The sequence below is a fragment of the Acanthochromis polyacanthus genome, chromosome 5 (assembly GCF_021347895.1).
Source record: "Acanthochromis polyacanthus isolate Apoly-LR-REF ecotype Palm Island chromosome 5, KAUST_Apoly_ChrSc, whole genome shotgun sequence".
NCBI lineage: Eukaryota > Metazoa > Chordata > Actinopteri > Pomacentridae > Acanthochromis > Acanthochromis polyacanthus.
This window is the reverse complement of record NC_067117.1, coordinates 30,683,857-30,696,484: the sequence shown is the minus strand read 5'-3', so window position 1 is coordinate 30,696,484 and position 12,628 is coordinate 30,683,857. Positions and strand designations below refer to the sequence as shown.

The window sequence follows — 12,628 nt, the reverse complement described above, 5'->3', positions numbered from 1 at the left end:
CTCATTTAAAAAAAAATCCAGTCAGTAGAGACAGATTGAAAATAAGCATTTTCTACCAAATTCATTAAGAATATCATTACAACGGTAAGCTGCGAGCAGGAGATTAAATCACAGTGAACCGAAATTCCTGCTCAGCAGAGGGGAGAAGAGGACGAAATAAATAGATGGATGGATGGAAAGGTGAGGAAAGGGATAAGCAGCGGGAAGGTGATGGAAATTAAAGAAGGTTGTGATTTTACCAGCATAGAAAGTATGTTTTTTCCCCCCAAAGACATGCAACACAGATGGCTATATTTGACACTGAAAACACTGATTGCACACAAATGTTTGTATTTCTGCACTTGTGCGTATGTTTCACGATATTTCAATTTAGGAAATTTAGCTCATTCTTATGATTATGCATTTGAGTGAATGTTCAAGTGTCTAAATGTAGAAATTTCGAGAAAACAAGTGTGTCTGGTTACATAGTGGGGTCTACTGTTTGATCTTATGTTCACAAGATTTACCCAAGAACATTGTATATAGATTAGGTAGTTGCCATCGTATTTAAATCGATGTGTATGTTTCTGCATGTTTATGCTGTCGAAGACCTTTTCAAAGCAGCTGTCAGGGAGCAGGCAGGTTGGGATTTAGTGCTTGTGCTTGAAGGACAGTTGTTGTTGAGTTGTTGTGTTTGTCATTTACACAAACTCGATAAGAGTAGAGTTACTGGTTTACATTTGGGACTTCTTCCTGCTCTTGAACTCCTCAAATGGCCGTTGCAGGGTGAAGACTTCGCATTAGGGTTACAGATAGGTTGGTTTAGGAGCTGGAGAATTGAGGTCCATCATCAGCATAAAATGAGAAATGTGTGTGGGAACTTACGTCGATGTAGTTTGCGTTGATGTAGTCGGAGTGGGGGTCTCCATCCAGCAGCTGCAGTCGGACTCTGGTGTGATCGTCTGTGGGATCAGATAGCACAAAAAATACAACAGGCCTAAAGTTACATTTACCCACAGATCGGAACAGCTAACTGACTGGGTGGGGAGCTAACCGGGCCCGAAGGTATGGGACAGTCCACAGAAGGAATAAAAGAGGTAAAATTGTTCAAATGATTCAGGCTAATACCGAAAAGCATGTGGTTCCAGTAGTAAAGAAAGAAGAAGCAGCAGACTTAGTTGGCTCTTCATGGAAAATCTGACACTGGAGACCACAGTTCAAGTTAGTGTTGGTTTATTTTGCCTATAAAGATAGTATTTTTTTTGACAAAGTAGAGTCCTTGAATACCCTATTTGCCACCCTGCAGTCCCTAACTGTCACTGACTTACTTTATGTACAAGCATTCAGTGCGCGGTTTGGTTCAGCGTGGTTTTATTCAGCCACTTCATTTGCAAAAGGTTTTTCACTTCGGTTTATTTGGCTTCAGAGTGGTTCTATTCAAATGAACTGAATGGATATGACAGAAGCAAAGACATAAAAGTAATAAAGCAGAACTCTCCAGTGCAGATTTATAGCAGATATTATTTGGATAAATCAGGGTGATGGGACAAACACTGGCTTCCATTACTGCCAAATGACCAGCGACAGAATCACTTTAATTTTCATTGTGTTTACTTTGAAAGATTCAATCATTTGCTGTGACTTTCCAGTGATTGGTTAGCTAGAAGAAAAAATAAAAATAAAAGACTCTCTAAAATTGCAAAAATATGTTTCAATCTGCCTTGAATCCATTCTGTGTCAACATAATTCAAGACGACACATTTTATTTTGTCATTATTAAATTGAAAATGAGCCCTTTCTCTTGATGCATTTTCAATATCTCAAATCATTTAGAGCACTGGCCAGTCGTGAAGTAAAATCTGTTTTTATTTTATTTCCTTTTGCAATTAACCCGCTGTAACCTGTGCTCCCCCTAAGCATCTACTTTAAGTAGCAGTTCACATTCACTGATTTTTAAACTCCCACAAGTCTTTTCAGAACCTATGCACTGATTCCTTTCAGCTTTATAAGTAATAATCTTTTTTTTCTTTTTCCTTTTTGTAAATGAATCATGCATCGTATCATTTCATGGTCGTCAACAACACATTGCAGATAAAACACTTCCAACTACAATTGCTGGTAAATTGACAAACTATGCCACTGAAATGGCAGAAAACAACTGAATCTGATAGTCATAATAATAACTCAACAAACTTCTATGCTATCATCTAAAACACTATATAAAAACTGTTCTATTATAAATTTCAGATGATATCTGTGTCATTCACAGTCACTGTCAAAGTTCTTGCCAGCAGAAGTAAATCAGCCTTTTTTTCCCCTCACTTCCTCTTTTGAACTCCAATTATTTTGTCCTTGGCTTACAATAGCCGTCCATAGTCCTACGCCGTGTATGGGAGTGATTACGGCTAATGGGAGGCAGTGATTTTTGTTTGGTCGTAACATAGCAACGGCAGGTAATTGCAGATGAAGCTGATGTGATTTAGCCTGATTATCTCTATTTTTTCCCTCTCGCCCTCAGTCATTTTCTCTTTTGTGCAGATATGCTCCACTTCACCCCTTTCATTTTCATTCGTGGAGATATATGGCCACGTTGTCAAGATACTGCTGCTACAAATAACAGTAATTGCACTGCTTTTTTTTTTTTTTTAAAGAGTTCTTACAAAAAGCAAAGAATAAAAAAACAAGGAGGGAGGCTGAATGGGAGAGAGGAGGTAGGTAGGTGTAACATATTGCGAAGAAAGGTCAGGCCGGTTTATTTACTTAACATTTTAACGCAGCAAAACTTCCACCCAAAGGACTGCAAAACATCAGACAATTCAAACCATTTGGTAAATCTGGGTTCCAAATTGTGGAGGTTCTAGAATTAAAAAAGACATAATTGACCTTGGCTTTGACAACTGATTTAAAAGAAAAATCAAACACAAACCCCCCCCCCCCCCCCCAAAAAACAGAAAAAGCATTTGTCTATGTTGGCTAAAAGCTACTGCTAGTTAGTTAAAAAGGTACAGGAAAGAGTCCTGAGCTGAACAACTGAAAAACCGCAGAAAAATTGTACCTCCCTAAATTCAAAAGAATGCCACAAATGAACAAAAACCCCATAATAAATCTTGACTATGATTCACCAGAAGGCATGTGATATATCCTGAAGAAGGTTCTTTGGTGTGATGAGACTAAAATTAAACTTTTTGACAATCAGACTAGATGCTATGTTTGATGGAAGCCAAATCCTGCTCATTATCACAAACACACCACCCTCACTGTTAAGCATGGTGGTGGCAGCATCATGTTGTGGGGATTTTTTTCAGCGGCAGGCCCTGGAACATTTGTACAAGTAGAGGCTAAAATAAATGTGGCAAAGTATAGAAATCCAGGAAGACAGTGTGTGGTAGCCTGCAAGTGAACTGCCACTTGATAAAAGATTTGTATTCCAGCAAGACAAACACCCAAAGTATACAACACAGAAATGATTCAAAGAAAGAAATATTACCTCCTTAAATTCACAGGGTGCATTTCTAAAGCTAATAATATCTTAGAAAAGGAGTTTATATGCAACAGCGTAGGTGCTGCCGCTATAAAATTAAACTTATAATGTGTCAGAAAACATCATTTTGTTGGATTATATTTTCCCACTTTGAATTAAACGTCAAACTGATCTCTCTCAGTGATTCTGTTTCAGAAAACACAGCTTTTATGTGAGCAACTCTATTGTGTGGTTGATGACTCATACGCTCAATCGTAGCCATTTCCTCTATGCTTATAGTGGGGGCATGGGAGCAATCATTTTGCCAAGTGGGTGTTAATGTTTTTTATTTGTTTTGCTTTGTATTTGGTGAAGACCTTAGAATAGATGTGTGAGATTTGTATTCACGGCTGGCACAGAATGTGGCAAAGAATAATCAGAAGTAGCAGAAACGTGAAGAGAAACTTAACCCTGAACCCTTATTCAAAATAAGCAAGATCCTTTCGAACATACTGGACATATCTGCATATCTGGATGGAAGTGAACCATGTCAAGCAGATGATGTAGACTGTAAGATGTGATGAGGAGGTGCAGAGAAAACTGGTAGGTTTCCTTTTATTTGGACTGTTGTGTGTGTGCTTTAGTGAAATCAATCAAGGGACAACCTTTAACTCTCATTGTCTTGTGTTTTGAATCAGTATGCAAGATCTTAGTTAATGGTGTCTGTTTACAGAATATGTTTAGCAGCTCAAGTTTCTAGTAGGGAAAACAAATCTTAGCATTTGCAGCTGCAATATTAAGGGCCAAATGTTTTAACATAGCATGGAAACATTAACAAATGTCAGGGTTGCACTAATGCAAGATGTCTCATGAGGGCCAAATGGAAAGGCCTTGTCTGGGAAATCTTCAAGATACTGCATGATGTGAAAGTTCTTGACCCCTCTGACGCTAAAAGTCTGTCTCTGACCCCACCTTTCCAGTTTTTCCAAAGAAAATAATGATAGTAATAAACATTTGCTGTCTGAATGGGATTATTCTGGGCTAAATGTGCATTCTGATGCATCTCTTGGCCAAATTACGGCATGAATTAATCACTTAATGCGACCATATTGAAAGATTATGACAGTCAGAAGGGCAAAAGACTAACCCCATTCAAACCTCATCCCTGGAGGTACGGCGCCCTCCTTAATTATCGTCACCCCTGGTTAAGATGAGTTGAAAACCTTAAAATAAATTAAATTTTCATTGCAGAAGCATACTCTCACACTGAATATTGTGGAAAAATGTATTACAGGAAAAGATTAGGTGCTGTTTTGTTGGCAAAAGGGGGTTGTACAAAGTATTAACATCAGTCAGCTAATAATTGCTGCACACATGATTTCATTAAAAGAATTATTTCTTAATGTGGGATTTTTTCCCCTTTGAATAAATGCACATGAATTAAAGGTTGGATTTTCCTCTTTTTTTTTCCATTGTGGTCCTAAATTATTTAGAAAAAATAATGAAGCTAAAGAACACATCTTAACCAGGGGTGCCAATAATTATGGAGGGTGCTGTATGTATGTATGAGAGACTGGCCTTGATTTGTGACTATCCACGACACTTCAATGATATGCTACACAATATGAACAGTACTTGCTATAATGGCACCGAATGCATCAAATTCACAGAACATAAATGGTCAGAATTACCGCATATAGCACGGTCTGGCTCTGAATTCCCCCTCCTTGATTATCCTTTCTGGGATCACCTTGAGGAGAATTATTTGTACAGCTTCTATCAGAGTAATTTTGCGGCTCTGGCTGAGCGGCAACAATGATGGCAGCATGACTCCACTCTGCTGGTACAAGATACTGTCATCAGCTATCAGCTCACTCACACTCCCTCGCATGCAGACGCACACATGCACACACCGCGCATGCAAAAACAAACTCAACAGGGGGTAGTCTGCCAGCCGTCTGCTCTTTTCTTCCTCCCAACTCTTTCACTTCATCCTGTCTCATCTCCCCTTTTCTTTCCTCGGTTGATTTCCGTACTCCATCTCCACCTGATTCCTCTTCCTCTACTCTCCTTCCATTGTGTTCCTTCATTTACCTTTCCCCCGCCCCATCGCCCCATACTGTCTCGCTCCTTCAGACAGCAGTAATTACACAGGGCTAGTGTCAGAGGCTGTCATAACACGACAGTCACCGATATGAGGCTGGAGGGAGGGAGGGGCCCTTTCCGCTAGTCTCTGCCCAGGGAGGGGAGCTGCTAATTGGGCTGAAATGGCAGGAGGTACTGGCTTGCAAACACTGCAGATCTGGACACAGGCCACAGGTCTGAAGAGGCTGACGGCGTCTGTGTGTCTGAGTGTGTGCGCGAGTGAGTGAAAGAGGATGGAAGATTTTGTTTTAATTAGTGCAAGACGTGCGTGCACAACAAAGAGCACAGGATGATTCAGGTGTCAAAATTTGAAAACCAACCACGACCTCAAACACACACATCAGTGATTACAATCCCACTCACTCAGGTGCGACACTAGAAACTTGGCCTCACTACACATGTAAATATAAACTATGAAAATCAGTCATATCCAAAGCCTTTACTATATACAGTTCCAAAAACAATAAATAAAGTGTTGACCCTTCTTTTATAGTTTTCACCTTTTATTGCATTTCAACGTGAAATCAATTTTATGTGGCTTTTCTGACAAGACTCTTTCATGTCAAAGTGTAAATTAATTTCTGCAAAGTAATTTCAATTATTTAAAAAAATAAAATGTGAAATAAGTGCTTGCAAAACATGTTAAGACCTTTCAAAGTGACTCAGCTAATTAAACACAGGCGCTGTCCATTGTTGCTACAAGTCCCACAGATAGTGAAATGGAGGTATGTGTCTTAGTTGTAATATAAAGACACCTGTATATGGAAGATCCAGTCGCTGATGAATCAGTGCTCCTGGCTCTAACTGCATCATGAAGACTAAAGAACACTCCTGGCAACCATGTGAAAAGGTCATTGAAAAGTTTAAGTCAGGGGATAAATACAGGGAAATTTCTCAGTCATTTAATATCTTTTCGGTTCCAGTTAAATCCATCATTTAGAAATTGAAGGACTATGGCACAAGCATAAATCAGTGGAGAGCAAGTCATCCTCAAAAACTTGCAATAAACTGACCAGTAATGAGGACACCAAGACACCTATCTCTTCTGAAGGAGTTACAAGCTTTGGCAAGATGGTACAGATAGGTATTTAACTGTTGACTGTTCTTCACCAGTCAAAGCTTTATGGGAGAGTGGCAAAGAGAAAGCTACTCTTCAAAGCAGCTCATATTAATCTCAGTTAAGAATTCAGCAGAAGACATGAGAAGACTCTAAAGTCAACTGGAGGGAGGTTCTTTGGTCTGATAACCAAAATTCAGCTTTTTTTGGTCCTCACACCAGACGCTATACTCGGCAACACTACACATCATCACAAACACAACATTACACAGTGAAGCACGGTGGTGGCAGCATCATGACGTGTGGATGCTTCCCGGCAGCCGGCCCTGGAAGGCTTGTAAAGTTAGCGGGTAAATTAATGCAGCAAATCATCGAGAAATCCATAGAGGACAGCCTGATGCAGACTGAAGACAACTGAGACTTGGAGAAGATTTGTTTTCCAGAAACACAATGACCCGAGGCAAAAACAGCTAAAGCTACACAGAAATGGTTTAAAGACAGTGAGGCAAATGTTCAGTAACGGTCGAGGCACAACCCAGACATCAGTCTAATAAAGAATTTGTGGCTATTACTACTGATCCCAGCAACCCGTCAGAGTTTGAGGAGTTTCGCATAGAAGAATGAGGTAAAATTGTCATCTCCAGATGTTAAGGATGATTGAGACCAATTCACAAAGGCCAAAGGCGCCTCTTCTACAGACTGACCCAATACTTAGGCACTCGCTTGTACGTTTTAGATTATAATTAACTGGAATTACTTTGTAGAAATCTGGTTCGACTTTGAAATTGTGTTTCTTTATGTATTGTCAAAAAATCCAAATCATATGAATCTTAATTCCACGTTGAAAAGCAATAAGAGTGGTCCAAGTTCCAAAGGAGGGGTCGGTACTTTGTGTAGACGCTGTAGATCTGTAGTTGCCAGATATATAGATAAATAAGCTTGCACCATTAATTTATTCAACCTTGTCACCCAGATCAGGATTTGGATACAGATATGCACATGGATTAGTTACGTGAACGCTCATGTTGGCATCTGCGGCTCTGGAGTAACAACAAAGTCATTAGACGCTGTGGTGTCCAAGGGCAAAGTGTCACGAACCCATTACTCATTAATGAGCTCCACTCCTCTGCCGAGTTTCTCCCTCTTCATAACCTTGCAACTCTCCCCCTCCTTCCCTCTTCCCTCTCTGCTTTGAGTTTGGTTCCATTTTCCGTCTGTTTGTCTCATCTTTTTTTTTTTTATTTATTTACTTCCTTTTCTATTTTTTCCCTTTCAAAAACATCTTGCCATTACCCCAGCAGCCACTGTAAAAGTTTTGCTGGAGAGAACTTGTTAAGGGTCCAGAAAAGCCCAAACAAAACAGACTCCTTGGTTTTTGTTTTGTTCTTCAACTTGGACAGATTCACAGGGGCAGCCGAATGCTGCAGAAAGCTGTAATTTGGGGACATCAGATCAGATTGCATGTACTGAGAGCCTGCACACAGCCGCTCTACACAAATAAAATGAACAGGAGCTACCAGTGCCTAATGATTGCTGCTGTACCACAACAAACAGGAGCAGCCATTTTTTTTTATCCCTCTTAAGGATCAAAGGTCATCATACTGTTCTTTTATACACCACCCCAAAAGTAAGATCCACCTAATAAACTGCAAATATCAGCAGGAGAAAAATCTTTGGAGTCGTTAGGTTTCAGCTTCATAAATATATTGCCCTTTTGTTGCTTTATAAGGCGAGTGTCTACCCCAGATTGTTCCGACTTGATGAGGCAAAAAGACATTTGAGAATCACTCAGGCTGTATAATACCAAAACCCACCGCCGAAAACAGCATTAATGACGTTCTTCTTCCCTGCACGGCGCGGGTCGGATCATATTTGGAAGTTCTAAATGATCTATGACCTTTACTGAACTATGTGTTACAGTAGGGTGGCATTTTTTTCTCTTCAAATATAAATCTTGCTTTGGAATTAGATTTTTATCCTGATAAAAGACATGGCATTTCTTTTTAAGTATTTAATATTTTTATCTGTAACCATAATTAAAAAAAACAAAAAACTAATTACTTAAAAAAAACAACCCCGTATAATTTAACCATTTTATATTTTGTTGCTTGCTCAATAAACTTTGAATTACTTATGAAAGGCAAAAAAGAAATGCAAATTCTGCTGTTCAGTCAAAGGACTTGGCAGCTGAAACATGAGGTAACTAACGGTCTGGTGGACTAATTTTTATTTTCAAAACTGCTGGACAAAGTAATTGCTGGGTGTTTGATTGATTCTGATATTGAACAAAACCATGTCAGCCCCCTGCAGATATTATGGTCATTTGAACAATGAGGCAGTTAAAACCTCTGCTTACCAGCTCTATTATAGTCCATTGTCTTTGCAGCTGCCTGAAAAGAGCAAGGAAGCATAACAGAGCGTGACGGTGACCACAGTATGCTTATTATTTTTACAATAGAGAAATAAAGTGCCACTAAAACAGAATAAATGCATGGTGAGAGGTTTCTGTTGCTCTAGCACTATATTCCACAATAGCTCTATAAATGAAAATGCCTCTCACCTTGTCTGTTTGTTTGCTACTTCTCCTGAGGTTTTAATGATTTCCATTAAAAAAAAAAAAAAAGACCAAATTACACGACTAATCAGTGCCAGAAGCAGCAAAAATAGAAATGATTGTTGGACTTACACCTTTCCGACGGTCTTTAAACTGATCATCTGACATGTCTGTCGGTAATCAAATCTAAGCTTAAAAGACATGATTTTCCTAAAAAAAAACAAAAAAAAACATAAAAATATTTCATACATATATATATATATATATATATATATATGAAAAACATAAAAATATTTCATATATATATATATATATATATATATATATATATATATATATATATATATATATATATATATATATGAAATATTTTATGTTTTTTTTTTTTAAGGAAAATCATGTCTGTTATTTCTGTTTTGAGGCTTTTTGTGCTGTTACCATGGAATTTCAACGTATAGGACTTCATACAGCAGTGAAAAATGTGACAAAAGAAAAGAAAAAAAAAAGTACCCAAAAACCGCTTGGACTTCAGCAGGTTCAAGATTACGAAGTGGCTAAGGAAATGCTATACACTGTTGATGCCTTCACCGCATGTTGCTGAAGTAAACAAAAACACATTAGCTGCATGCTTGCAAAGTAGCATTTCACGAAGCACCTTCACTTCCTGTTGCCGCAACATATGGAGCTCAGGTTTAAAACACAGTCCACCACCTTTCCATGACAAGTTAGCCGTTAATTACGCTGCTGAAAACAGGCGTAACTCGGTTAAATGTCCTCGTAAACAGATGGAGCTGGTATTTAACAGGGAAGAGAAGAAAAAAAAAAAGCGCTCAGAGTCGCAAGTTGAAACTGCTGAACATGATGTTTTACTCTTCAATCCTCTCATCTCCTCCTCTTGCTCTCCTCGCCTCCCCTTTCAGTAGCCACTAAGCAGGGATTGTGTCTGTCACAGATATACTTAATCAGTTAACTCCCTATGGAGCTCAACTCACTCACGGCATACACTCTACTGTCAGGCAGGCTCCAGGCATTAGGGAGTTTAATAGCATGTGTGATTGAGCGTAAGTGTGTGTGAGTGAGAAAATGAATGGTGTGTTCAAATTTTTCTTCACTTTCTTCTACTTGCTCGCATATTTCTGGAGCATCTTAGGGATGTGCAAGTTTGCATTTTTTCTTTTTTTTTTTTTAACGTGGTGTATGTGTTACAATGTCAGCAACTTTGCATGCATGTGTATGTGTGTGTGTGTGTGTGTGTGTGTGTGTGTGTGTGTGGTGCCTCAGCATGGTTGCATGTGTGCGCGAGTGTGTCGGAGGGTATTATAGTGTGTAATAGCCTATTAAGACCAGAGCTCCCTGCAGCTGATGTGTCAAACAACACAGAATGTTGTCGACTTACGCGCGCGCACACACAAACGCCCACCTCGAGATGCTGTTTCCAGCTGTTTGAAGGGTGTCAAGAGCAGAAATGAGAGAGAGATGAAAGTGGGTGAGGAGAGAGAGGTGGAGGGAGGAAAGATAAACAGCCTCTTTAAAGCGACACAGCAGGACAACGGGTCAAATTATCAGTCAGTATGACATCCATGATCGTTTCTAAGCTGATGATATGCGATCGTTTGTCCAAATAAAGCCCAGTAATAATGGTATGTCTCCGTATTTTAATGCTAGATGTCCAAAAATTCCCTCGGTCATAATAACTCCACAACAGAAATCCCTGTCATTACTCACATACTGATCATTTTGATTTCAGAGCTGAAATCTGGGGTTGGTTTTTGATTCTTGTCTCTCTGTTACCGCTCAGGTGATGACGGTCCAGATTTGATTACTGTAGTGGACTTTGCTCAGGTATCAGTTAGGGAAACATTTAGCTTCAGTTAACTTGGAAATTGCTGCTGTTTAGCGTTTAACTCTTTAAAGTTATTGCTGACCTTCATTGGTTACTAGTTAGCGTTACATGGTCCGATGCCTTATTTGCCGTATTTGTGATGTTTATACTCTATTTGCAATCCTTTTGAGGGAACCTTTTGATTGTTCCTTAATTTCACTTTTTGACCAAAAATGATCTGGTCCTTCATTTTCATGTCAATAAGTTCTTGAAGTCCTTGACAGACGATCTCAGATTCGTCAACGAAATTACAAGATTGTCAGAAAACAACTTTCATCTATGAAAGTTGCTCATCTGTGGTCATGAGCTCCAGAGATCAAAAGAATAAAGTCGTAGATGCAAGAGGCTGAAGGGAATTTGATTTGTAGGGTGGTTAGGCTCAGCTTTAGAGATAATATATGAGAACTCAGACAACCGGAGGGAGTTTGGAGTTGAGTCGGCACTCCCTTGCGTCAAAAAGAGCAAACTGAAGTGCTTTGGGCATCTGATTAGAACGCCTCCAGGGTGACTTCTTCTGGGGATTTTCTGGACACGTCCAACCAGAAGGAAACCCAGGGGTAGACCCAGAACTCAGTGGAGGATTATAAATCTCATCTGGCCTGGGAACGCTTTGGGATCCCACAGGATAAAGTGGAAAATTTTGCTGGCGAGAAGGACGTCTGTAATGCCCTGCTTGGCCTGCAGCCACAGCAATCCAATCCCAGAAGAAATGGATGGATGATGGAGGATTTCAGATTATTAGTATAGCTGCTTTTTGTGCACAAACAAGGTATACAAACTACAAAACCCAAGGTCCACGCCAAATGGAGTTAGCCTCTCCCAGAGAAAACATTGCTCCTGATCTCCCCAAAGCACCATGTTTGGAGTGCAGGCTTTTGTTGTGTTACTTATCGACATTATCATGTAGCACATTTGCATTTAGTGCATAGTTTGGCATGCCCTCAAACTAAGAAAAAGCAGCCTCTTCACGGTACACCATTATTTCCTCTCGAGATGTGTATACTCATAGATCTGGCATTGCAATGTGTAGCCAATGCTATATCATTTTCAATGAGCTTACTGTGTTTGTTATGAGATGAACCTCAATTAGACAGGAGCTAAAATGGAGGATTTCAGACGGGTAGTGAAAGAGGTGCCGCAGGAATGCATTTCTTAGACATTAAACCATTTAAATATATTCAAGTAGACCCCCACAATGCATTTATAAACCTGTAAATGTTCTTTATATGGGCTCTTTAAAACAATGCTGAAAACCTCCTTTTATCTCAAGGTATTCTCTTAACTGGTGCACAGTATTTCTTTTGTTATTTCATATATTCACTCCATATAAACCAAGTCACTATTATTACTAATGTGGAGCAACACTAAACTATTGAGAAATTCAGTGAGCAAATTTGGAGAATGAGTAGAAATGTCCTTGGCATCCATATTGTCCAAGGGAAACATCACAACAGCATCGTGGATTCTACTTTGACATCACGATTAACATTCTTTACTGGCAGTACACAGTGATTCCTCGGTTCACTTGTGCCCATTCTTGGAACCATAGGA

The 12,628-nt window shown here is 39.4% G+C and overlaps 1 protein-coding gene across 9 annotated transcripts in view; it reads right to left on the bottom strand.

Moving 5' to 3' along the window:
• The window catches only part of ptprt (protein tyrosine phosphatase receptor type T), a 448,077-nt gene that overhangs the window by 38,722 nt on the left and 396,727 nt on the right, over nucleotides 1-12,628 (bottom strand). For all 9 annotated transcript variants that reach the window (XM_022195474.2, XM_051948450.1, XM_022195480.2 and 6 more), the window contains one exon: nucleotides 865-941. In XM_022195474.2, coding sequence (XP_022051166.1) covers nucleotides 865-941 — 77 coding nt within the window. The remainder of the gene's footprint in view (nucleotides 1-864; nucleotides 942-12,628) is intronic.